The 27,457-nt window shown below is 49.8% G+C and overlaps 1 protein-coding gene across 1 annotated transcript; it reads right to left on the bottom strand.

Moving 5' to 3' along the window:
- Positions 1-27,457, bottom strand: CHRNA3 (cholinergic receptor nicotinic alpha 3 subunit). The gene is made up of 6 exons (XM_017519355.2): positions 26,897-27,457; positions 24,954-25,093; positions 24,795-24,839; positions 23,201-23,310; positions 13,787-14,798; positions 1-1,440 (listed from the first exon to the last, which is right to left on the bottom strand). Exons 1-6 carry the CDS (start codon positions 26,973-26,975, stop codon positions 1,312-1,314), a joined length of 1,515 nt encoding a protein of 504 aa, XP_017374844.1. The 5' UTR covers positions 26,976-27,457; the 3' UTR covers positions 1-1,311.

Below are 27,457 nucleotides of genomic sequence, written 5' to 3'. Positions count from 1 at the left end.
TGGGCTGCAATTCTGTCCAGTTTATTTTTGCATAGGAAAAACATAACTAGTGAGACAAGATTCAAACAGTCTCTGTGAATCATCATCTGTGTCAGTGATAATGATCATGTTAAGATTCAGAAGTGTAGTATGTGATACTCTTTCTTAATAATTTGTTTAAAGCAATGTTTCTCAAACAGGGGCAAAAATGCCTCCATTTAACAATGGAGACATTCTTGGTTATCATAACTGGTGAAGAAGCAGGATATGTTATTGGCATCTAGTGGGTAGAGGCCATGGTACTGCTAGGATACCCCCACTTTGTCCCAGCATGTACTTATCCAGCCCAAAATGTCCATAGTGCTAAGGCTGAGAACCCCTGTTCTAAAGGTTCATGCTGTGGTCTGAATGTGTCCTCCCCAAATTCATATGTTGAAAGCTAATTGGGTGTGATTGTCTTAGATAGAAGGTGGGGCCTTGGAGAGGTGATTAGGCCATGGGGGCTCTGCCCTCATGAATGAGGTTAGTGCCCTTATAAAATAGACCCCACAGAGCTAGCTAGTCCCTTCGGTCACGTGAGGACATAGCCAGAAGGCACCCTCTGGGGAAGAGGACCCTCACCAGACACCAAATTTGCTGATGCCTTGACTTTGGACCGCCCAAACCCCCAAACTGAGAAATAAATTTCTGTTGTTTATAAGCCACCCAGTTTATGGTGTACTAAGACAATTTATTAATAATGAATAACTAGGCATGACTTCTCATTGTATAATTTAGAATTGTGCAAGAGAAATAGCTGAAGCTCTCTGAAATGGAAGAACAGCCTTTAGACCCAGTAAAGAATGAGAAATGCATTGTAAGAAATGGGTAACAGTGGGGGATTGCTGAATTAGTATAAAACTTCAAAGAGATTATGAGCTAACTAAGAAAAATCACTGGGAGATCTGTAGTGATACTGAACTGAATGGCTTTTCATATTTCTGAACAGCATTTTTCTATCCAGTTATGTCTCAACAACTAAAAAAAGGAAACATTTTTATATGTATGTTCCACAGCACAGCATATTACTTATCACGTAGAATAATCACATTTTGACATCTCGTTACCATACTAAGAAGGCTAAACATTCATTTATCCATAATAAATACTCTTGACATTTTTTCTGCATGATGCTTTTTTTGACAAAAACCAAGACAACTGGAAAATAAGTAAATCTTGAAATGCCATAAATAAAGCTGGTAGCATGAAAACAGAAAGTACATTCCTACTAAGAAGCAGCCTCCTCCAGGCTGGACGTGAGGAAGTCTCCCAGGCAGGCACACAGCTTAGTGCTTATGCGTCTTCCCTGGCCATCAGGGGTTGCAGAAACAGCCCGGCTGTCCCTAGAATGCACACCAGGGTGAAAACCCACAGAAAAATGCGATCAATCACCATGGCGACATACTTCCAATCATCTTGAATCTGCAAAACAAAACAAAGTGATGAGAGAAAAAACGTGGAGGGAAAGGTAAAATGAATACATTTTCAGTACTGAAGATTTAATAGATCTGTTGCAGTAGTAGAAGCCATTTTGTCTCTAATATGCAATAAGCCTTTTTTTTCCCCTAATTGATATAGTCTGAGGAAATCTGCCGTTCTCAAGTTTCTCTTTATGCAGGAGAGAAAGAGGTATAAAGATTTGTCTTGTTAGATCTGTTTCAAATCAGAAGTTTCCTAATGTATGCATAACCTAGTTTTTCTAAATTGAATTCCAGTTTTATAAAGTTAGTGAAACTAGTTACTTAGGCTCCCGTGGAAGGATTCTGCCCCTTGGTTAGAATGGCTAATATAGTCCAACATAATCTACCATTGTTTCAAAGTACTACTTATCCAGCTGTAGATATAAATTTCCGGCTGGCTGCAGTGGCTTAGGCCTGTAATCCCAGCACTTTGGGATTCTGAGATCACCTGAGGTCAGGAGTTTGAGACCAGCCTGGTCAACATGGTGAAACCCCGTCTCTACTAAAAATGCAAAAATTGGCCAGGAGTGGTGGTGCATGCCTGTAATGCTAGCTACCTGGGAGGCTGAAGTTCGAGAATGAGAAATTCTCGAACCCAGGAGGCAGAGGTTACAGTGAGCTGAGATCACGCCACTGCACTCCAGCCTGGGCAACAGAGCGAGACCCTGCCTCAAAAACAACAACATAAATTTCCTTATAATATCTGTTCCAAAAATGAGGTAAGCACATCAAGGCAAGTCCATCCTCATCACTCTTTCCTTCCCCACTGCCCTCTCCATGATGCCCACTTGCTCAGAAGTCATTTTTACTTGTAAGGCCAAAGTATAATGGAATACTGTACAGTTAGAGAGCAGGCTGAATGTCAGAAATAATTGCTGATAATAATGTAAAATGTAGGAGGAAAAGCAATACCAATTGTATATAATACAGCTTCAATTTAGGCTTGAAATAGGAAGGAAAATTTTATGGTAATTATACTCCTAGACAATTCAGAAAGCAAAGAAGCCATAATTGAATTGAGAAGGAGAGAAACCATGAATCAGCTGATTTTGAAGCAATAATCACATAAAAAAGAGGCGGCATGTAATTTATTAATTTAAGTATACTGAAATGGGGCTGAGAGAGGAAGATTTTACGTTGCCATTGTGAGCTTGAGTAAATATGTCCTCTTGGTAACACTATCATCATGGGTAAAATTAGAATTATGATGCCATATTTGCCATAAGGTACGTTATTTGAATTCCTAAGACTGGTTTCTGTGTGCTTCAAATACACCTTGGGATGTGAGATTCTTACCTACCCCCTACTGGCCACCTCCTAAGGCTCTAGGAGGCAGAGGAGTGGAAAAGCAGAGACTTGGAGACAAACTGATTAGAATCCTAGCTCTGTTCCTTTCAAGCTGTGAGAATCTCGGTCAATTCCGTGACTGCTCTTAGCCTCAATTTCCTCATCTGTAAAATGGGGATAAGAACAGCACCTCCCTCAGCAGGTTGTGTCTGAACAGAGTCCTTAATGAACAGAGCCTAGTGATACTGATGTTGATTTATAAATGACTCTTACTCAGGCCTCATGAGGAAAGATGAGACTTGGGTCTTACACATGAATATAAATCGTGCTGCAAAAATAGCTGGCTGGACAGAAATTTTATATTCAATTTTTTTTTTTTGAGAAGGGGTCTCACTTTGTTGCCTAGGCTGGAGTGCAGGGGTGCGATCATGGCTTACTGCAGCCTCGACTTTCTGGGCTCAAGTAATTTTCCCCACTCAGCTCCCTGAGTATCTGGAACTACTGGTGCATGCCACTAAACTTCTCTTTTTTTGTGTGTGTGACGAAGTCTCACTCTGTCACCTAGGCTGGAGTGCAGTGGCGAAATCTTGGCTCACTGTAACCTCTGCCTCCCAGGTTAAAGTGATTCTCGTGCCTCAGCCTCCCAAGTAGCTGGGATTACAGGCGCATGCCACCACTCCCTGGCTAATTTGTTGTATTTTTAGTAGAGATGGGGTTTCATCATGTTAGGCAGGCTGCTCTTGAACTCCCAACCTCAGGTGATCCACCCACCTCAGCCTCCCAAAGTGCTAGGGTTACAGATTTGAATCACCACGCCTGGCCTGATTTTTCAATTATTTGTAGAGACAGGGTTTCCCTTAGTGGCCCAGGAAGGTTTTGAACTCCTGGGCTCAAGTGATCCTCCTGCCTTGACCTCCCAAAGTGTTGGATTACAGGCATGAGCCACTGTGCCTGGCTTATATCTAACTTCTAAAGTCTTTAAAGCTTTGTGCATTTTCTGATGAGTCACAAATAGATGAATGTTAGGCCAAATGGCGAACTAGCCCAAACTGGGAGCTGGCACAGAAGCAAGAGAAGACTACTTTAAAGACCCAGAAACCAGGAAGGTGTACCCAGGACAATATTACCTGGGCTGGGGGTGGCAGCCCTGAGCAGGGGGAGGGGCTTGGTAGAGGGGACGACTAGGGAGAGATCTTTGTTCCCCTGCCACTTTGCCTCTTTAGTCTGCCACTCCCAGCCCAGAGATGCAGGTTCAGGGGGTCCCTCGCAAGCCCAGCAGAGCCTGTCTGAAGGGAACAGCAGAGAACTGAGCTGCCCATTGACTGGTGGAGCCCAAGGCTTTCCTCCTCCCCCTTGTAGCCCCCTGATTTATTTCTCTTCTTATTGGCATGCCTTTTTTTTTTTTTTTTTTTTTTTTTTTTTTTTTTTTTTTTTTTTTTTTTTTTTTTTTTTAGATGGAGTCTTGCTCTGTCATCAGAATGCAGTGCAATGTCACAACCTCTGCTCAGAGACCTCCGCCTCCCAGTTCAAGCCATTCTTCCGCTCCAGCCTCTTGAGTAGCTGGGATTACAGGCGTGCACTACCAAGTGCGGCTAATTTTTTTTTGTATTTTCAGTAGAGACCGGGTTTCACCATGTTGGCCAGGATGGTCTCGATCTCTTGACTTTGTGCTCCGCCTGCCTCGGCCTCCCAAAGTGCTGGGATTACAGGCATGAGCCACCGTACCCGGCCTTTGGCATGCCTTCTTAAGAATGTTTATGGATAAATGTTCTTCTAAAGGCTAAAAAGGCCAGGTGTGGTGGATCACACCTTTAATCCTAGCACTTTGGGAGGCCAAGGCAGGAAAACTGTTTGAGTCCAGGAGTTTAAGACCAGCCTGGGCAACACAGTGAGACACTGTCTCTTCAAATCAAGAAAAAAAAATTAGCCGGGTGCAGTGACACACACCTGTAGTCCCAGCTATCTGGGAGGCTGAGGTTGGAGGATTGCTTGAGCCCAGGAGTTAGAGGCTACAGTGAGCTATGATAGCTCCACTGCACTCCAATGTGGGTGGCAGAGCAAGACCCTGTCAAGAAATTTTTTAAAACGGCTAAAAATTTTATTGCAGCCTCACTTTTATTTTATTTATTTATTTTGGTAGAGTTGGGGTTTTGCCATGTTGCCCAGGCTGGCCTTGAACTCTGGGGCTCAAGTGATCTACCCACCTTAGCCTCCCAAAGTGCTGAGATTACAGGCATGAGCCACCGTGCCCAGCCCCTCACTTTTATTTTAATTTATTATTATTATTATTATTTTAAGAGATGAGGTCTCCCTATGTTGGCCAGGCTGGTCTTGAACTCCTGGCCTCATGCAATCCTCCTGCTTTGGCCTGGCAAAGTGCTGGGATTACAGGTGTGAGCCACTGTGCCTGGACATAGCCTCACTTCAAAGAGACAGTAGCTGGATACAAAACTTCAGCTAGGACTGAAGTTCCACACATCAAAGACCAAACAGCTTCAGTCCAATAGCAGGGACTTGGAGGAGATCAAAGCCAGGGAGGTGATGAGACATTCCGTGAGGGACAAGGTCATCTGGAGGGAAGGCAGCACCCCTGAAGGATGATCTAGCTGAGTTTGTGGCGGTGTAGACCCTCAGCATCTGAAAGCCTGGATTTCAGCCCCTCCCCAAACACAATTCAGAAAGGGTGGCTGACACCCCAGGAAAAAGTGAGTTGACAGGCCCCAAATATACCAACTCAATTATTTAAAATAAAATTCATAGATTTAAAATAAACATAAGATATCAGAGACTATTGGAAACCAAGGAACACTCAGTTTTACAGAAGAACCGAGTGGAAATAACAGGTGTGAAAAATAGAGAAGTTACGATCCGGAACTCAGGAGATGGGGTAACTGGCAGGAGTGAAAGCAGCAGAGAGGTGGGAGGAGAAACTGTGGAACTCTCCTGGGAGAGGTGAAAAGTAATGAGGAGATGGGAAATGTACAATACAAGAGACGCCGATGTGTCCAGGTCAGTGCAGCAGGAGGTCAGGGAAAGGGAAAAGGAAGGGGTGGGAAGGACCCTTTACAGAAATCAGAAGCAGGTATCTCTCAGAATTAAAGACGGCAACTTCAGAATGAGATGGCTCATACCAGTGCCACGCAGATTGGGAGAGACCCTACCCAGACACATTCTCTGCAAATAGAAAATTCAAATAGCTCCGAGGCAGAATCCATTATTCAAAAAGGACCAACACTCAGACTCAAAACTTTTTTTTTTTGAGATGGAGTCTTGCTCTTGTTGCCCAGGCTGGAGTGCAGTGGTACCATCCTGGCTCACTGCAACCTCCAACTTCTGGGTTCAAGCGATTCTCCTGTCTCAGCCTCCCAATTAGCTGCGATTACAGGCCCTTGCCAGCACGCCCAGCTAAATTTTGTATTTTTAGTGGAGACGAGGTTTCGCTATGTTGGCCAGGCTGGTCTCAAACTCCTGACCTCAGGTGATCCGCCTGCCTTGGCCTCCCAAAATGCTGGGATTACTGTACAGGCATGAGTCACCATTCCCAACCAACTTAAAACTTTCAAAAGTGACAGGTGAAAAGACCGTGGAGCAATATTTAAGTATTTAAGGAAGAGAATTTCAACCCTAGCTGAAGTGTCTAACCTTAGTTGAAGAGTTTTTGTAGCCAGCTAAACTCCCTCTTTAAAGTGAAGCCATAATAAATGTTTTAGCCTCCAGGCCCCAGAAGGTTTACCCTTAAAGACTCTTGAGAAGGCATGCCTGTAAGAAGGGAATTGGCTGGAAGTGGTGGCTCACACCTGTAATCCCAGCACTTTGGAAGTCTAAGGCAGGAGGATCACTTGATCACAGGAGTTCGAGAACAGCCTGAGCAATGTAGATTCTGTCTCTACAAAAAAATTTAAAAATTAGCCAGGCATGGTGGAGCCCACCTGCAGTCCAGCTGCGTGGAAGGCTGAGGTGGGAGGATCACTTGAGCCCAGGAAGCTGGGGCTGTAGTGAGCCGTGATTGCACCACTGTGCTCCAGCATGGGTGACAGAGCAAGGCTCTGTTTCAAAGGAAACTTATTCCTAAAAAAAGAAGAGAAATTCGGGGGACACCATAAGATATATGTGAAGGATCAGTAAACTTGGTAAAGTTCACTGTAGACTTAAAAAAAGAATGGCCAACATGAATAAGCACATTCATAAAAATCCTGAACTGAAGCTCTTGGAATAACCAGAGTGGCCAAAGGCCGTTAAGTCTTTGGAAAGGTAAGAGGGGAAGGAGAGTGGATGGGTGTAAGATACAGTGGATGGGTGTAAGATATATTGACACATATAAGACACTGATCAAGGGAACTGGGAGTTGGGTTTAAATCAGAAATAGCTACAAGAGAATAAATATAAAACACATGCCGCACATTATCTGTTCGAAATAAAAAAGGAGTAAACGGGAAATGGACATAACTGTAACCCTGTTAAAACAGTAATTATAACACATGTAAATTAATAAACAATTTGATCAAGGGCCAGACTCCAATTGGAATGAATTAAATCATATCTATACCTATATCTTTATCTCCCAACCAAACAGGAAAAAGAAAAGTAGAACAGCCTCAGAATTATGAGCTCAAAATATCACGGCGTGGTGGCTCATGCCCGTAATCCCAGCACTTTGGGAGCCTGAGGTGGGCGGATCACCTGAGGTCAGGAGTTTGAGACCAGCCTGGCCAACATGGTGAAAACATGTCTCTACTACAAATACAAACATTAGCTGGGCGTGGTGGTGTGTGCCTGTGGTCCCAGCTACTCAGGAGGCTGAGGCAGGAGAATCGCTTGAGCCCAGGAGGTGGAGATGGCAGTGAATGGAGATCATGCCACTACACTCCAGCCTGGACGACACACCGAGACTCTGTCTCAAAAAAATTAAAAAAAAACAAAGGACCCTGGCCAGGATCAGTGCCCACTTCTAAGACCTAGACAGCGACTCCTACAGTGTGCCAGTCACTGAGTACAGATCAGCCATCAACACGGCTGTCAACAGAGAGTGCTTCCGTGAGACCACAAGCCAGCTCCCTAACTAGTTTTCTAATTTGGGAACCCAGTCCTAGTCCTAACTCTGAACGTAGAGTACTATTGCTAATGACACTCCTGACTAATAAGACCAAGTGTGAGCCTATGGGGATGCCAATGTGAACGATGTGGGCTGAGGGCTGCGGCGGAGCCTCAGGTGCACCTCTAGTTCCCTGTGCTCCCCTGCGCAGCGGCCCCCCTCCCAGGCTCTGGGGCAGTCACAGGACGAGTGGGCTGGGAGGGGCTGTGGCTGTTCACTTGGCAGGACGTCAGGAGCAGCTACTCCTTCCCCACTTATTTCTTCCATCCTCCTCTTACCCATCTCTCCGTTAACGTTGACTATAACTTAGACATTTAGGTTAAATAAGACCAAGGGCCTTCAAAACCTTTAGTAGGTAAATTATGGTTGTAGGTGGTGAGCTAGATGTCCAGGGCCAGCTTGACATCCATCAGCTCCTGGTGCCCACGCAGCTGCTGTGCCAGGTACGGCTTCACCTGATGCAGGGCGGCCTCCAGCTCGGACAGCTCGGCGTTGGCATCCTTAATGGCCAGCTCCCTGCGCTGCTCAGCATCCTTGATGATGGCTTCAGGGAAGCCCTCTGGCCTTTGAGACCCTCAGTCTCAGCTTGGAGCTGCTGATGTCCTGGTTCCTCTCGGAGATCTCAGTCTTTGCACGCGGCGGGTCATCCCGTGCTTCCCAGCCAGCGTCTGCAGCTCCTCATACTTGATCTAGTGCAGGCTCTCAGCCTCTGCCCAGCTGAGGTTGGTGATGTCCTTGTGTGCCTTGACCTCAGCGATGACGCTGTCCATGTCCAGGGAGTGGCTGTTGTCCGTGGACAGCACCACAGACATGCCTGAGATCGGGACTGCAGCTCCCGGGTCCCCTCGTCACACAGCTGCCTGAGGAAGTCAGTATCGTCAGGCAGCCCTTCCGGGAGACTCCAGCTCCCCCTTGTTTATGGAAGCTCCATCCGCATCCTTCTCCATGAGGGCAAACTCATTCTCCATCCCCCTTGTTTATGGAAGCTCCATCCGCATCCTTCTCCATGAGGGCAAACTCATTCTCCATCTCTGTTCACTTATCGACCTCATCTTCCTACTTGTTCTTGAAGCTCCCCATCCGCGCCTGCCTGTTGCCAAGCTCCGCCTCCAGCCTCAGCTTCCCCTGGCCCAGAGTCTCCAGCTGCCGCGAAGGTGGCTGATGTGGCTCTCTAACGTGTTGTCCGCGTTGCTCTGAGCCGTCTTCTGCTGCGGCAGGAGGCTCCACTTGGTCTCCAGCACCTCGTTCCGCTGCTCCAGGAACTGCACCTAGTCGATGAAGGAGGCAAACTTGTTGTTGAGGGTCTTGATCTGCTCTTTCTTCTGGGTGTGCACAGCCTGGATGCTGGGGTCCACCTCCAGGTTAAGGGGCCTCAGCAGGCTCTGGTTAACTCTGATGGCAGTGATGCCGTCCATGCCCATGCCGCTGGCCCCGCCACAGCCTCCACCTAGGCCACCCTGGAAGCCACTGCTGCCCACTCAGGAGAAGCTGGAGGAGCTGATGCGGGCACCAGGCCCACTTGTGTATGAGCGGCTGCTGAAGGCCCAGGGGCCAGAAGTGGACACCCTTTGGACTCCTGGGTCACCATGATGGACACGGTGGAGGCTGGAGTGGAGGCAGGCGGGCTGAACCAGGCGGAGATTCGAGAAGCAGGGAAGAAGCTGCTTCTTGGTGTGAACAATTTTTTTAAAACAAGAACAGCCAGGGAAGGCTGAACACTTCCCCAACCTTAGGAGCCAGTGAGCGTGTCCAGGGACAGTCATTCACAGGCTCCCAGCGCCCTCAGGAGATGCTCTGGGAAAACAGCCTAGGCTTCAGTCTAGGCTCCTCAGAGCCAGGGACTGTTAAAACCGGCCAAGCTGGAGCCAGAGATGCAGGAAATTAACATATCTCTGAAACGCTTTGTGTAAACAGCAGTGTCAGTCACTCACGGAAAGAGGGAATCCTTCCGGCAGCTCGACTTTCCCCTGGGAGCCCTGAGTTGGCACCTTGACTCTAACACTTGCTGCTTTCTCCTAGATGGTCTGGTGGCTTGATGGCCAGATTTCTGCCTTCTCTGAAAAAGAAACTGCAAGATCCAGCAATAATGGGCTCACATGCCCATGTGGAAACATGACCAGAGGTGAGCAGTAGCTGCCCCTTGAGACGGACCATGTGCCGTCAGTTTGCCACAGACCCCACCACGCCCTATCGCTGCACTCAGGCCATTTCACCAATCTACCTGCCTTGTATTTAAGTTTGTGACCTCTTTTTTAATTGTAAGTTTTTTATATGTCTGTCTCTGTGCCTTAGGCCCTTCTGAAACTAACTCCTTGTATGGTATCTAATAAATAATTTTTAGAATAAAAGTAATTTCTAATAGCCTGACAAAGGAGGCTAGAGTATGGGTACTTAGATCCCAACCTTTAGTAAAGAAATTATTATTATTATTATTATTTTTTGAGACGGAGTTTCGCTCTTGTTACCCAGGCTGGAGTGCAATGGCGTGATCTCGGCTCACCGCAACCTCCGCCTCCTGGGTTCAGGCAATTCTCCTGCCTCAGCCTCCTGAGTAGCTGGGATTACAGGCATGCACCACCATGCCCAGCTAATTTTTTGTAGTTTTAGTAGAGGCGGGGTTTCACCTTGTTGACCAGGATGGTCTCGATATCTTGACCTCGTGATCCACCCGCCTCGGCCTCCCAAAGTGCTGGGATTACAGGCATGAGCCACCGCGCCCGGCCTAAGAAATTATTTTTAAAGCAGGTAAAGGATAGAGAATGTTGGCAAAATTACCAGTATTAGATAAATAGATTTTCACTGATCATTTACTTGTAATTGCTTATGATGTCCAACAACCACTTCAACTGAATTTAAAGAAATGCCTGACTCTTCGGCTAAATTACTGGGATTAGCTGGAGGTTTTGCACCATTACGGTCACAAGACGTGCTCGCAGTTGCTCTGATGAGTAGGGGTGAGGGGGTAGGGGCGGCTGTGGCTGTCTCCCCACTGTCCCAGCCACTGTGGTATGCCCACCACAGCTGAAGAAAAGAGGCTCCATTACAATGAAATGGACATACCTTATCAATATTAATTACCTACAGTGGGTCAAGAGATAAAGTTATCTGGTAATTAGCTCCTTGCTGATAAACAACTTAAGGCAGAGACACTGAATTTTAAAGCAGAGCTTCTCATAAAGTCGTTGAGTGTGATCCTGGTAACCTTGGTGGTATAGTCATGGAATAACCAGGCACATGACATTATTTAGTGTAAATCTTTCCTATTCTTAGTACTCGACATAAGTTCCCCGTTCTTAAGTTCAAGCACAAGATTTATGGAGAAAACAGAAGTAAGTTCAGTCAAAAAAATGGGCCGGGCACGGTGGCTCATGCCTGTAATCCCAGCACTTTGGGAGGCTGAAGCGCATGGATCAACTGAGTTCAGGAGTTTGAGACCAGCCTGACCAACATAGTCAAACCCTGTCTCTATTAAAAAATACAAAATTGGCCAGGTGTGGTGGCACATGCCTGTAATTGGAGGCTAAGGCAGGAGAGTCGCTGGAACCCGGAAGGCAGAGGTTGCGGTGAGCCGAGATCACACCACTGCACTCCAGCCTGGGCAACAAGAGTGAAACTCCATCTAAAAAAAAAAATAATAATAAGGTTGGGCGCGGTGGCTCACACCTGTAATCCCAGCACTTTGGGAGTCCAAGGCAGGTGGATCACAAGGTCAAGAGATCAAGACCATCCTGGCCAACATGGTGAAACCCCCTCTCTACTAAAAATACAAGATGTAGCTGGGTGTGGTGGCACGCGCCTGTCGTCCCAGCTACTTGGGAGGCTGAGGCCAATGATCCAGCAATTCCACTCCTAGGTATAGACCCAGGGGAAATGAGCACGTACATTCACCAAAAGTCATAAATGTTTGTAGCAGTTTTATTCATAATAGTCTCAAGTTAGAAATAACTAAATGTCCAAAAAATGTAAAACAAATAAACAGAAGATAGTATTACAGTCATATTGTGGAGTATTACACACTAATAACAAAGAAACAGAAACAAAATAAACTTCAAGATATTATGTTTAATGAACAGAGTCAGACACGTAAGAGTTTATATACTATGTGATTCCATTTATATGAAGCTCAAGAATAGGTAAAACTGGCCAGGCGCAGTGGCTCACACCTGTAATCCCAGCACTTTGAGAGTCCTGATGGGCGGATCACCTGAGGACAGAAGTTCAAGACCAGCCTGGCCAACATGGCAAAACCCCATCTCTACTAAAAATAGCTGGGTGTGGTCACACATGCTTGTAATCCTAACTACTTGGGAGTCTGAGGCAGGAGAATCGCTTGAACCTGGGAGGCAGAGGTTGCAGTAAGCAGAAATTGTACCACTGTCTGGCCTGGGTGACAGAGCAAAACTCCCTCTAAAAAAAAAAAAGACTAGGTAAAACTAATCAATATCAAAGAAGTCAGGATACTGGTTCTTTTTAAAATTAATTAACCTCACTCTGTCACCCAGGCTAAAGTGCAGTGGCATGATCATGGCTCATTGTAACCTCGACTTCCTGGGCTCCAGTGAGCCTCCCATCTCAGCCTCCTGGGTAGGTGGGACTACAGGCACATGCCACCATGCCTGGCTAATTTTTGTATTTCTGTTAGAGATGGGGTTTCACCATATTTCCCAGGCTGGTCTCGAACTCATGATCTTAAGCCATCCACCTGCCTCAGCCTCCTAAAGTGCTGGGATTATAGTTGTGAGCCACTGAGCGCAAGCCAGGATGGTGGGCATGAAGCAGGAAGGAAGATACTGACTGGCATGTTCGCTGGGGAGCTTTCTGGGGCACTGGGAGTGTTCTATATCTTTACCTGGATCATGGTTACATGGGTGTACACATGATGTAAAATTTCATTGAGATGTTCACTGAAGAGGTGTGCACTTTACTCCATGTAAATTCTTCCTCAACGAGAACATATGTGCAATTAGAAAGTAAAAATAAAGGCCAGCTCATGCCTGTAATCCCAGCATTTTGGGAGACTAAGGTGAGCAGACTGTTTGAGTCAAGGAGTCTAAGACCAGTATGGGCAACATAGCAAAACCCCATTGCTACAAAAAAATGTAAAAAATTAGGGCATGGTGGTGGGGCACCTGCAGGTCAAGCTACTCGGGAAACTGAGGTGGGAGAATCACTTGATCCCGGAGGTGGAGGCTACAGTGAGCTAAGACTATGCCACTGCACTCCGGCCTGGGCAACAGAGCAGGACCCTGTCTCAAAAATAAATAAATAAAAATTGGCCAGGCATGGTGGCTCAAGCCTGTAATCCCAGCACTTTGGGAGGCCGAGGCGGGTGGATCACAAGGTCAGAGATCGAGACCATCCTGGCCAACATGGTGAAACTCCTTCACTACTAAAAATAGAAAAATTAGCTGGGCACGGGGCTCATGCCTGTAGTCCCAGCTACTCAGGAGGCTGAGGCAGGAGAATCACTTGAACCCAGCAGGCGGAGGTTGCAGCGAGTCGAGATTGCACCACTGCACTCTAGCCTGACAACAGAGTGAGACTGTGTCTCAATAAATAAATTAATTAATTAATTAAAATAAAGTAAAAATAAAACACTAACCTCAGTTAACCAATACTCACTGGAGGTCATCTGGCCCATGCCCCTTCCCAGCCTCTAATCTGCTCTCCCGGCATCAGGTGTTTTCATGGTGCAGCCTGCTTCAGGGTGCCACATACTGCGAGCTTTATTGTCCCATTTTACAGATGAGAAAACAGGCTCAGAGAGTTAAGGCAACTTACCCAAGTACATATAATGGGTCTTACCACAGGCCACTGACCCTGGAGTCTAATTTCTTAACCCCTACCCTAAGCCTTGCCCCACGAAGAACCCATGAATGTCTGCTGAATGATGAATGAATGGCCAACATAATGATAGCCACATCCTTACCTCTTTGGCTTTGTCTTGTGCCTTCATATTTTCAGCAATATACTTGACACTTTGGATGGCTTCTTTGATTTCTGGTGACAAAGCAGAGAGCGACAGCACAGCGTCCACCGATTCAGAACTGGAGCTTCTCGTGAGGTTGGCACTGAAATTGGAGATTTTGATCCTGCGGTGGCGGCAGTAGCTGCACACCCCGTCCTGGCAGGGGCAGCCGTCCTTGCAGCCTTTGCCCTCTGCATGGCTGAAGCAATTCAGATTTGAGAGCTCGGCGCCGTACAGGGGCCTCGGCTTCTGAGCGCTGCCCTCGTTGCTGCTTGGCCTGGTCATGAACATGACCCTGGGGAGCAGCCTCAAGAACACGGTCTTCACCCAGGAGGGCATCGTGTGTGTCGTCGGGGTTCTGTAGTGCACGTTGAGCACGAAGACGGTGATGACGATGGACAAGGTGACGAAGATCATGGTGAACAGGAGGTACTCTCCGATCAGGGGGATGACTAGCGAGGTGGAGGGGATGGTCTCAGTGATGACCAGGAGAAACACCGTCAGGGAGAGGAGGACGGAAATGCACAGGGTCACCTTCTCGCCGCAGTCGGAGGGCAGGTAGAAGACGAGCACCGTGAGGAAGGAGATGAGCAGGCAGGGGATGATGAGGTTGATGGTGTAGAACAGCGGCAGCCGCCGGATGTACAGCGAGTACGTGATGTCGGGGTAGATCTCCTCGCAGCAGTTGTACTTGATGTCGTGCTTGTAGCCCGGGGCTTTGATGATGGCCCACTCGCCGCTCTCCCAGTAGTCCTTGAGGTTCATGGAGGAGCCGATCAGGACCAGATCGATTTTCGCCTTGTCGTAAGACCAGGAACCGAACTTCATGGTGTGGTTTTGGTAATCAAACAGGAAGTAGATCACGTCAATTTTGCATGAGCTCTTGAAGATGGCCGGAGGTATCCACGTCACCTCCCCAGTGTACTTGAGTAAGGCTTTGGTCTTGTCGTCCACCTGGAAATCCCCAACAGCACTGCAAAGACAAGGAGGGTCACCGTGACACAGGGCCATCAACACTTGGGCATGACAAGCAGGGGCACCGTGACACAGGGCCATCAACACTTGGGCATGACAAGGAGGGGCACCGTGACACAGGGCCATCAACACTTGGTCATGCAGTGGTCATCTCGTCCAGCTTCTCACGTTAATGATTTGGAAGGCAGCGGAGGATGAGAGCTGAAATTGCCATAAACCGTCACCTGATTCCCAGGCCCATTTACCAGTGGGGATACTGAGGCCCAGGCTCCATCCCCAACAACAATCTGAGACATTGATCAGCCCCCAGGGCATGTCAACAGTTCATCCCACAACACAGCTCCCAAACTGATACGTAAACAGAGACTCCCAAACCCCCAAAGAGGGTTTTTCCCACTTTATTTTTTATTTTTATCTATTTATTTATTTAGAGGCAGAGTTTCGCTCATTGCCCAGGCTGGAGCGCAGGGGCACTATCTCAGCTCACTGCAACCTCTGCCTTCCAATTTCAAGCAGTTCTCCTGTCTCAGCCTCCCAAGTAGCTGGGATTACAGGCACCCACCACCATGCCTGGCTAAGTTTTGTATTTTTAGTACAGGCGGGGTTTCATCATGTTGACCAGGCTGGTCTCGAACACCTGACCTTGTGATCTTCCCATCTCGGCCTCCTAAAGTGCTGGGATTACAGGTGTGAGCCACCGCGCCTGGCCTTTCCCCCTTTAGTTAAAGAAATGGGATGAAGGTTATCCTCCTGGAGACTGGTGCGGAAGCAACCTTTAGGACTATTTGCCACCCAGGATCCCTGAGCTTTGGACCTCTCCTCATTCAGTCTGCACTGGGCACCTAAAATACGTGTGAAATGAGACTGTGGAGCTGGAAGGGGCAGCACAGACCACCCATGGGAGCCCACTCCCATTAAATCGAACCTCTTTAGATGGGTTTATGATATCTAAACCCTCTCTCTGGATCCTGACTGGACCACTCCTCGTACTGCCCACCCCTCCCCGCTGTTCTTCCCAGCACTGTTTTACAGTAATCATGGTTTTTGCTTCCTCGAGCCTTTCAAATTAACAATAATAGGTTTCTTCACTTTCAGTGTCACTATACGTCCCCATTTTCCACCCATGTTTCTTCTCCCTTCCTTTTCACTATGTGTACCCTGACTTTATATTCACATAGAAATACACATTTTTCTTTCTTTCTTTCTCTTTTTTGAGATGGAGTCTCATTCTGTTGTCCAGACTAAAGTGCAGTAGAGTGATTTCAGCTTGCTACAACCTCTGCCTCCTGGGTTCAAGCGAGTCTCCTGCCTCGGCCTCCCGAGCAGCTGGAATCACAGGCATGTGCCATGACACCCAGCTACTTTTTGTATTTTTAGTAGAGATGGAGTTTCGTCACATTGGCCAGGCTGGTCTCGAACTCCTGACCTTGACTGAGCCGCCCACCTCAGCCTCCCAAAGTGCTGAGATTATAGGCTTGAGCCACTGCCCTGCCTTAGAAATGTACATTTTTCTAGGAATGGCCTTGTTCGTTTGTCCGACAGAAGGTCCACTGATGGTCCCCGCTGAGTTGTGCAGTGGGCATTCCGTCTGCGATGGCCAGATGAGGCCAGCTGAGAGCAAGGCGGGTTGCTTCCACAACAGCGTGCCTGCCCCGGAGGCCCTGACACATTCCTCGGATCAGCCCTATTGAGGTTCTTAGCCTTATGAAGGCATCTACACCTTCAAAGGGAGCAACCACCATACTCCTTTGCCTTGTACCTGAAGAGCTGAAGAGAATGACAAAGCCTAAACATTGAGGGAATCCTTGTGCTGCTTGTATTGGATGGGAGCCCGTGAAGGCACAAGGGGATTGTTCTGGAGCGCGTCCTTCTTCCTTGCTAGTCTCTCCTGGGTCTCGGTTGAGCAGGACAATCATCACCCATGAAGGCTCAATGCCAAAGCCACTATCTACCTTTCCTCTGGTCGGCTGGCTCGCCCCCAAAGGCGCCCTGCTGAGTTTATACATCCTTAGCCCCCACTTCACTCCCACCAGGCCCTTAATTCCATACAAGAGAGTTCCCGGCTCCAGGAAAAAGGGAGAGGTGGGGTGGAGGTGCATATCCACACCCCCCCAGGTGGACTCCGCCTGTGTTCAGCATGGAGGGCCCCGGAGAGCCCTGGGCTAAGCAGAAGGTTGGAAAGACCCTCGGGAAGGCAAAGCCCGCCTGAACCAATGCCTCACAGCATCCTGGATCAACAGAATGTCAGAGTGGCAAGGGAGCCTCAGGGCCCAGGGTCTAGTCCAGGGGTTGGGAAGCTGTGGCCCTAGTTCTATAAAGAAAATGTGGGGGGAAGAACGCATTGCCTTTTCTTGTCTAGTACCTATGGCTGCTATTGAGCTCCGAGGTCAGAGGGGAATAGCTGTGACCACAACTTTACGATCCACGACGCCTAAAATACTTATTCTCTGGCCCTTTAGAGAAAACATTTGCTAGCCCCTGCTCTAGTCCAGTGTCTTCATTTTGCCAAACAGAAAACTGAGGCTCAGAGGACAGTATTGATTTGCTCGAGACCCCACAGAGAGTTTGTGGCAGAACCTTGGCCATTCAGAACTTGGGTCCCCAAGTAAGGAGACACGGAAATGTGTGCACGTGCCCAGAGAACAGACACTTCAGGTTAGCTGCGCTTGGCTGAGGCTCATTTCTGGGGATCCTGGTCACTGCAGCTGCTGCCCGCAGCACCCCTGGGGTGTGTCTGCCTAGATCAGAAGGCCTGTGTTTTGCCTGAGGCCATGTTGACAGTCATATCTCTGCTAACAGAAGACAGAGAACACGCAGACCCAGCTGGGGACTGGGGTCTGGCACAGCACCGGCCACATACAGGGCACTTGGTAAATATTTGTTGACCTAACACATGACCAAAAAATAAATGAAAGTCGGGAGCAGTGGCTCACGCCTGTAATTCCATCACTTTGGAAGGCCGAGGTGGGCGGATCATCTGAGGTCAGGAGTTCGAGACCAGCCTGGTCAATATGACGAAATCCCATCTCTACTAAAAATACAAAAATTAGCTGGGCGTGGTGCCGTGCGCCTGTAATCCCAGCTACTCGGGAGGCTGAGACAGGAGAATTGCTTGAACCCAGGAGGCGGAAGTTGCAGTGAGCTGAGATGGTGCCACTGCACTCCAGCCTGGGTGACACAGTGAGATTCTATCTAAATAAATAAATATTTAAATAAATATCACACCCAGAGACAGCTGGCAACAAGGGACAGCAGAGGTGGGAGGGGTTGGAGCAACGTACTGCCAATGTGAGGCATTTAGAAAAGGTAGCATGGGAGCAAAGGATCATCTGAGGTACCACTGCCATACAGGGGGCATTTAAGAACAGAAGTTGGGGGTGGGGTGGTGAGGGCTCTGAGAAAGATCATGGTGGCACGGCTTTTTAAAATCTCTCTAAATTTCTTTAGAAAAATAGGGCAACTAGGGTGACAGCAAAATAACAAATCTGATCACATCATCAACAAAGTCAGGTGATGCAGCACCTTGGGGTCTGAGGGTGTGGGGTCAGACCAGCACCACCAGCAGGACCTGTGGGACCCACTGAATCCACTTCTGTTCTTAAATGCCCCGTTTGGCAGTGGTACCTTCGCTGACCATTTGCACCCACGCTCACTTTGGGTCATGTTTTTAATTGCCTCACATGGTTTGGCAGTACACTGCTCAGCTCCCTCCCACCTCTGCTGTGCGATTCACTGCTGGGCAGAGGCAGCCAGGGGAAAATAAAGAAGGGTTCTCATGTCCTAAAAGCCTAAGAGTGCCAGACACAGAAATCTCCAAGAAGTGGCTGCCCCTCAAAAGATGAGGACCGCACTCTGCGCTGAATCTTCAGCAAGGGGAACAATGAAACAGAGAGGGCTCCACAGGTTCCACTTTATGGGCAAGAATAAAAAAGCCCATGGGAATCCACTTATGGTCTGCAGAGGTCGGTCAGGGCTGGCGTGGGCTCTTGAGGAAGTCAGAAATGCCTCCCAAAACCTCCCTGCCAGAGGACAGGGACCCACTCAGAGAAAAGGCTGCTTTTGGTAGGATCCAGACTCAATGGAGTAAGAAAACGTGGGTGAGAGGACAAAGAAGGTTCAGAAACTGAGGTCAGCATCCAGAGGTGGCAGCTAGTGGAGGTGCCATGACTGAGCACTCCACAGTGTCAGGACTATGGAGACTGTGGAGGTGACCATGCAGAGACCAGTGTCACCTCCCGGTAGCCACCCATCTTCTCCCATTCCCTCCAGGAACTTGCTGTAAAGGCACAGCAAGGCCATCTATTTCAACAAGAGCAACGGAGCCTTATGAAGACATATTGTAAGAAAAATACAAAAACAAGTAACTGAGTAACACACACGCAGGTAACAGCAGCTACAAAAACAGAGCCATCAAGCAGACGAAGCAGATGATAATAATCTGATATTACAAATGAAGTGAAAAGAAACTAAGAAATTTTTAGAAACTGTGAAAGAGCAACAGAAATCAGAAAAGATAAGGGATAATTTGGTGAAATGACAGAATGTATAAAGAACTAGTAGAATTTAAAGAATTAGGAAAAAGAAAAAAAATTTTTAGAAATAAAACCAGAGGAAACATAAGAACAAGCAGGCCAGACATGGGGGCTTACACCTGTAATCCCAGCATTTTGGGAGGCCGAGGCAGGCAGATCACTTGAGGTCAGGAGTTCGAGACCAGCCTGGCCAACACGGTCAAACCCCGTCTCTACTAAAAATATAAAAAATTAGTCAGGCATGGTGGTATGCACCTGTAAGCCCAGCTACTAGGGAGGCTGAGGTGGGAGAATAGTGGAATCTCTGCCTCTAACTGGGAGTGAGCCAAAATCATGCCACTTCACTCCAGCCTAGCCAACACAGCAAGGCTCTGCCTGAAAAAAAATTCTTTTTCATGGAAGGATTAGAGAAACCAAGAATTTTACACCTAGCCACGTTTCCTAAAAGTACTCTCTGAAAAGGTTACAATGAATTACAAACTTCAGAGAACGCAGAGTATACAGTGTCCATGAACATTTTGAGGACTTTATCAGCAAATGAACTGTAGAAAACAAAATATCATAGGAGAAATTTTGGTATTGTGTTAAAAAATGAAGAGAAATCCTTAACAGAGGGTCAATCCTGAGCAACTGAAGGTCTAACTAGGAGAAGAGAGAGAAAATGAGTTGGATGATTTTCTCTGTTATTTTCAGCTTCTGATTTCAAGGAGATTCCTTATGATATTTTTTCCTCTCCACTCCAATTTGAAACATTTCACTGTGCCTCTCGTTATTGCTAAAACCATACATCCTGTAGTACTCCAGCTGTTCACTCAAGATTGCCAGCAAGAAAATGGCTGTAAAACCCAAAACATAAGATTAAAATTTGGGCTCATTTTCTTAATTCTAGCTTCACAAAAATTCTCTACACCCTGCCCACTTCCCTTAAGAGCATTTGAACCATGCGATTCCTATGACAATTCACAGTGTAAGAAAAAATAATCTGCAAGCCAGTTAAGTTTATATTGTGCCCCAGTTCTTTGACGACCAGCTTACAAATACAAATTATATAGAAATAACATATTTGGCCAGGCGCAGGGGCTCACATTTGTAATCCCAGCACTTTGGGAGGCCGAGGAGGGTGGATCACGAGGTCAGGAGTTCAAGACCAGCCTGGCCAAGATGGTGAAACCCTGTCTCTACGAAAAACACACAAATTAGCTGGGTGTGGTGGTGGGCGCCTGTAATCCCAGCTACTTGGGAGACTGAGGCAGAAAACTGCTTGAACCTGGGAGGCAGAGGTTGCAGTGAGTCGAGGTTGCACCACTGGGCTCCAGCCTAGGTGATAGAGCAAGGCTTCATCTCGAAAGAACAAACACACACACACCATATTTATAAGTGTCGTGTTTCCTTGGGAAAATAGTAAATTAAACATGGATTGTCTTTGCAGTGAGTTAAGACCCCCTTTTGGTTTTGCCAGAGACCAGAAAGTAAGATTCAGCGTAAAACACAGCATCTCCAGTCCTGACGCTAATTGTTACAACTACTCATACTAATAGAAAACATTATTTTGTACTGATATGGCATAAAAACCTAAACATATTTTTAGTCATTGAAATCAGAAGAGACTAATTCTACATGAAGTGTTTTGCTGAAAAATGTTTAAATGTTTATCTAAAAATAGAGCACAGGTACAAAAATGATATTCTTCAATACCTAGAGAACTAACGAGCACACTGTATAATATCACTTAAAATTTATGTCAGTCCAATGAAAGAGCTTAAAGGTGGAAAGTATCAGTTTTTTGTGGATTTAAAGAAAAAAAGGGCGTTTTGGAGGTGCGATGATGAGCAGGACCAGCCTGGCAAAGGAAGAACCTTTGCAAGAGAAAAAGAGGACAGGCCTCCCAAAAGCGGCGGGAAGATGCGTGTTCCGGATCCAGAGGAGACTGGAAGTGGCCCCTGTGAGGGACCGGCCAGAGCAGCTTCCCTAGACGGCAGGAGCCAGGGATGTCTTTGTAGTTCTAGACTCATCCTTTCCAATTGCGACCTGGATGCAGCCACCCAGACGGGCTGGGAGCACAGGGTCCAGAAAGCTTGCCCTACCCTGTACATGGGAACCCCACTTGACATACTTGGGGGGCCATCAATCCTTTCTCCAAGGCCCAGACCTTTCCCCAGTGGGAGGAGGCCTGGAGGGTGCACTGTGTAACAGGGTAACTGTCTTATGGCAGGTTTGCTGCTGGGAGAGTAGAGGTTTGAGGACACAGGCGGAGACAGGCTGGGGTGCCCAGCTCAGCCCCCTGATCACAGCATCAGCCCCCTGCATCCACTGCCCACAGTGGCCCCACAGCCACAGTGAATGGCGGAGACCACCCCAGGCCTGGCTGTGCCACACGCCCACTCTGGGTCTCTGTTTTGATTTGTGAAATGTCAGGGACGGGCCAGATCAGGGATCCCCACAGCAAACTGGTCACACAGCCCCCAGGACAGCTTTGTGAAAATACCCATTCCTAGGCCCACCCAGACCCACGGACTCTGTTTCTGTGGGGCGGGACCTGGGGTCAGGTGTAGAGATTGTTTGGACAATGTAATATTTATTAGCTTTAGAAAAGACAGTGAGGAACAAAGAGGAAAATATTTTGAGTGTAGGCGCCTGTATTTTTTTCACTGCGCCCAGGCTGGAGTGCAGCGGCGTGATCTCAACTCACTGCAGCTTCCACCTCCAAGGTTCAAGTGATTCTCCTGCCTCAGTCTCTGGAGTGGCTGGGATTACAGGTGCGTGCCACCATGTCTGGCTCATTTTTTTGTATTTTTAGTAAAGACAGGATTTTGGTATGTTGGCCAGGCTGGTCTTGAACTTCTGTCCCCAGGTGATCCACCCATCAAGGCCTCCCAAAGTGCTGGGATTACAGGCGTGAGCCACCGTGCCTGGCCAAGCACCTATATTCTTAAAGAGCTCACTGGGGCCAGGCACGGTGGCTCACTCCTATAATCTCAGCACTTTAGGAGGCCAAGGCAGACAGATTGCTTGTGGTCAGGAGTTCGAGACCAGCCTGGCCAACATGGCAAAAACCCATCTCTACCAAAAAATGCAAAAATTACCCAGGCGTGGTGGCACGTGCCTGTAATCTCAGCTACTTGGGAGGCTGAGGCAGGAGGACTGCTTGAACCCAGGAGGCGGAGGTTGCCATGAGCTGAGATCGCACCACTGTACTCCAGCCTGGGCAACAGGGTAAGATTCAGTCTCAAAAAAAGCTCCTTGGCCTTAGTAACCGTGCCAGTCCGCAGGCTGGGAACTCTAGGATTAAACAGCTCAGGCCACGAACTTCTCCAACACCCTCATTCTCTTCCAAAGAAAAGGTGAAGAGGAACTGTTTACTCCATTCGTGTCTATTTGCACAGAACTGCTAACAGATGCGACATTCCAGGTGCCCCCAGCATCTCAGCCTTCCCCCTCCACACATCATGGTTGGTCCTTGGCCCATGGATCTTTCCAGCCTTATGTCCCACAGTCCAGCCAATGAGGTCACCTCGGCTGCCCATGACATACTCTCCTGCCTTCCTGGGCCCTCCTCTGCTCCATCTCCCTGTCCTGAGATCTTCAGGACTCACTTCAAATGCTAATTCTTCCCTGAAGCTTTCCCCGATGCCCTCCTCCACCCACTCATGGCCTGCTTTGAAGCTACTCAGCACACTGCTGCTGTCTGTGGCTCACGGGTATCTCTGGTGCCTGGCATATAGTAGTTGCTGAATACATACCTGTTGAATGAACAAATGGATGACTCTCTTAGAAAAGGCTAAGGAAGGCCAGGTTTTAAACCAGGAAAGCCAAGGACCCAGAGCCCAGGCTGACAGCCCTGAGAGGGCACGGGCCCCCAGCACCTTACTTGTTATACAGCACAATGTCAGGCTTCCAGATCTTCTGGGCAGGGACACGCATGAACTCTGCCCCACCGTAGTCCGAGGGGTTCCACTTCAGCTTGTAGTCATTCCAGATCTCAGGGAAGGAAGCAGGGAGGGAGGGGACAGTCACAGAATCAGTTGGGTTTTACTTCTCCTGGCACCACCCATCTTGGTGACTCCCCACCCCTGTTACATGTGGCCAAGCCGCATCCATGCCATGATCACACAGCTCAACTTCTCCTGGGGGTGCAGCGGGGGAGAGACCACAGGACTGGGCCTGTGGGCTGCCTCCTGGCCCTAGGGGAGCCACTGTCCCCAGGACTGTGAGCAAGCCCCGCCCCTCATCAACCAAACAGGACCTACTGCAGCTCTCTCTGGCCACTTCTAGTGCCAGGAGGAGCCTCCTGGACTCCTTGCACGGGGTCCAGGTCCACGTGCCTGCTGTTTACAGCCTCTAAATGGCTCTCCCAGGGGTGTTTTCCAACACAGAACTCTCTTTCAACCCAAAATTCAGCAAGGCTGGCCTCTGCAAGGTTCTAGGGGAAGAAGCCATGATCCCCGCAGGGCCTAGGAGGTGTCTGGGTGCAGAAGGTGGGGGTCTCAGTCCTTAGCACCAGAGGAGAAAGGGGTGAGGCTGCAGCCACAGAGGGAGCGTGGGCATCAGGTACTGGGTGGGGCACTGTGCCCATCTGGCTTTCCAACCTCCTGGGGATGAAGGATGTGTGTGCTGAGTGCTCAGCTGGCCAGACTTGCAGAAGGGTCACCAGCAGGCCAATGGGCCATTATGTCTCTTAGCAAGTCTGGACAGCCTCCCTGGGGAGGAAACGTGGAAGGCAATTTCCTGGCCTCAATCTGAACAGGAAAATCTACTCACACCCTACCAACAATAGCAGTGTCTGATTCTGACTTAAGAATGAGGTTTTGGGCCGGGCGCAGTGGTTCATGCCTGTAATCCCAGCACTTTGGGAGGCTGAGGTGGGCAGATTGCTTGAGCTCAGGCATTCTAGACCAGCCTGGGCAACATGGCGAAACCCTGTCTCCGCAAAAAATACAAAAATTAGCCAGGCATGGTGGTGCACGCCTGTGGTCCCAGCTGCTTGGTAGGCTGAGGCAGGAGAATCACTTGAACCCTGCCGGCGGAGGTTGCAGTGAGCCAAGATCGCGCCACTGCACTCCAGCCTGGGTGACAGAGCGAGATCCTGTCTGGAAAAAAAACAACTGAGTTTTTAGCAAGAAGGAGAGAAGGAGGTTGTCTCAAGTACCACCTCAGGCTCAGGGGCGGGGCTTCAATCTCAGGTTCATTCAGTCCTGTTGTGTGAACATGGAGAATGTCTTTCTCCAGGCTGAGCCTATCCATCTGGAACTTGAGGGGTTGGGCCCTACAGTCCTTCTAGGGGGACTGTAGGACAGTGCACGTGGCCTCAAGCCTTAGAAGAGAGAGATCTGCCAGTCAGGGACCCCAATCTGGGTTCCACAGAAGTGAATTGAAGCCTGGTCTTTGGGCCCTACTTGGTTCACCTACAGCAAATAAAACAGTCACCACCAGGGGGCAGCAATGCCCAGGGTCTGGTCACTTACTTGCTTGAGCCACAGGTTGGTCTCCATGATCTGGTTTACTTCATCCTAGAAAGAGGGATTAAAGTAGACAGGAGAATTACAAAAACAAGGCTCATTCTGGGAAAGGCTCCTCCAGAAGCCCCGGTCCCCATGGCCACGGCTCGCGGCTCCAGCACTCACCACCTTCACCAGCTGAGACATGGACACCTCGAAATGGATGATGACTGGGTCAGACACGTTGGCCACAGGCCGGATGATCTCATTGTAATCTTCAAACAGCCGCTCAAAGAGACGGTGCTCAGCCTCCGAGGCCCTGGCCACTGGAGGAAGCAGCCTCGTCAGTCCATGGGGGAATCATTACTTAACCTGCCCCACCCAGCCCACCAGCAACATTGCCTACCGACAGGGTCCCCTCCACCTGTGGGGGAACTCTGTGGAACCCTAGACTTTCAGGCTAGTCTTACCCCGTGGGTTACAGACTGGGAAACTGAGGCCCAAGAGGGGCAGGAGTCTACCAGGTCACACACATTCAGTGAGCACAGTGGTTGCAAGCCTAGGCTCTGCAGCTGGACAGACCTGGTGAAAATCCTGACAAATCACTTGTGAGCTGTGTGAGCTTAGGCAAGTGGCTTAAACTCTCTGAACCTCAGTGTCTTTATTAGTCAAAATAAGGATTATAAATGTATCCACTTCAAAGGGTGTTGACAAGGAAGTGCACAGCTTGGTGCTGTGGTAAGAGCTCAACAACTATTTGCGATCCTTTCCTGGGTTGTTACTGCAGGGCGGGCGTGTGGTGCAAATGCTGTCTGCCTAGGTACAGCCACTCTCTGCTTCCACGATGGAAAGATGGCCGCCGCCGCCCCCCCCCCCCCACCAGGGGCAGGGCCACTCACGGTCACCCAGGCCCAAGTCTCTGGGAGAACGCCTGGGTGTCTGGGCCTCTCTTGCATTCCATCCCATAGGGGTTTGGCCACCAGCCGTCTTAGAAGCCAAGACACCATGTGGCTCCCGTGATCTCGTGTGCTTCCCCAGCTCATGCTGATGCTGTCTTCACATCCTGATCAATGACTCTGACCTCTCTGCAACCCTTGGGCACCCCTCTTTGTTTCAAAGCCACACCCCAGCACAGGTGAGGCACACGGAGTCAGCTGTCTTCCAGTTCCCACTTACAGACCTGGGGGCAGCTTGGGGAGGTGGAAGGATAACCCTCTGGGAAGTTGAATCCAACTTCCTCAGGTCTTGAAATGGGATTTTTGCCTGTTCTCCCCCTCCTCTTCCCCAGAATGCAAGGAAGGTCCCAGGCAGGAGTTCAGTTGAGAACGTGTGGCGTTCTGAATAGCTGAGGCCTCGGCACCGAGGGCAGAAAGCGCTCTGGGCGCACAGCTGCACAGCAGACCGCCGGCCCGCCCGCCAGGAACTCCCTGCGCCCTGCCTGGTCCCGGACGCTCGCGATCCACCAGCCCTCCCAGGCACTCAAGAGCCTCCCAGGCCAGGGCCCGCTTCCCCCATCAGGCTAGTCTGGAGAGCGGGAAGAAGACGCGAGGCGCTGCCCTGGTGGAAGGTCCCACAGCGACGCAGCCTGGGGCGCGGGGCGACGAGGACAGGAGGAGAGGCTGGCGCGCCGGCTCCAGCCCCAGGCCGGAAGCGACTCTCCTCTCCCCCAGGTGGCCTTGGCCAAGTCTTTAGTCTTCTCTGGCTACAGTTTCCCCATCTGTCGGTCAAATGAGGAGGTGGGCGGGATGCAGAGGGTGGAGCGCGAGGCCTGGGCGCGCCAGTTCGGGAGTCAGTGCGCGGGGCACGGCGACCGGCAGCGCGGGGACGCGAACCCCCGGTACCTGCGCCCAAGACGAAGGAGCCGGTCCCGACCTCCCCGTCACCCCGCGCCTACCAGCGCCCGCCAAGTGACTCCCAGGTTTGCTGGTGGCTAGGGGTGGGGAGTAAGCCGAAAGGGAAAAAGCCACCCCACCCAAGTCGCTGCCGCGCGGGAGCGGGTCTGCGCGGGTTCCGAGTCCCCGGACCCCGCCCGCCCTCTCCGCTCGCCAGCGCGGTGCTCTCACCCGCAGCGCCTGGGACCCCGCGCCCACTCCCGCGTCCCTCCGGAGCCCTGACGCCCGTGCGGGTACCTGGCAGCAGAGACAGCAGCAGCAGCAGCAGCCGCGGCGACGGCAGCGCCCGGGGAGCCGAGAGCGGGCGGGAGCCCATGGCTGGTGGCGCGGCTCGCCGCTGACTCGGACGGTCGGAGCGGGCGCAGAGACGGCCTCTCCCCGCGCGGCTCCAGCGCAGACCCCGGACCCGGAGCCGTGCGAGCGGGACGGGCGGGACTCCTCTCTGCTTCGCTGCCTCTGGGTTTCCGGCGCCCTCGGACCCGCGGGAGGACAGGAACCACCCGGAGCCAAGCAGCGCTGAGCGCGGGCGCAGGAGTGGGTGGGGCGGGCGGGGCGTGCGCGCCCTTGGGAAGGGACTCCCTGCCCGAGTCCCCAGCCCCCGGCGGGCTCCCTCTGCGCGGGGCGGGGCGCTCCGGACGGCGGCGCCCGACCAGATCCGAGCAGGTGCTGTCACCACCGCCAGGAAAAAAGAGGGACCCAGCCTCTGTCCCTGGCTTCCGGGCGTGTGCAGCTGCCGCCGGGGATTGGGACCACCGGGCCAGGCGCTGCAGGAGAGGCGCTAACACACCTTGGGAAGGA

This window comes from Cebus imitator, unplaced genomic scaffold, assembly GCF_001604975.1.
Source record: "Cebus imitator isolate Cc_AM_T3 unplaced genomic scaffold, Cebus_imitator-1.0 Scaffold737, whole genome shotgun sequence".
Classification (NCBI taxonomy): Eukaryota; Metazoa; Chordata; class Mammalia; order Primates; family Cebidae; genus Cebus; species Cebus imitator.
Note: the sequence above shows the minus strand (reverse complement) of the source record. Positions and strands in the feature narration are given on the sequence as shown.

Coding starts and splice junctions, on each gene's coding strand:
- CHRNA3 (XM_017519355.2), bottom strand. CDS start 26,975: ATGGGCTCCCGCCCGCTCTCGGCTCCCCGGGCGCTGCCGTCGCCGCGG. Junction 23,311..24,794: donor CCAACCTGTGGCTCAAGCAA/GTAAGTGACCAG, acceptor TCCTTCCCTGAG/ATCTGGAATGACTACAAGCT. Junction 14,799..23,200: donor GACATTGTGCTGTATAACAA/GTAAGGTGCTGG, acceptor TTGTCTTTGCAG/TGCTGTTGGGGATTTCCAGG.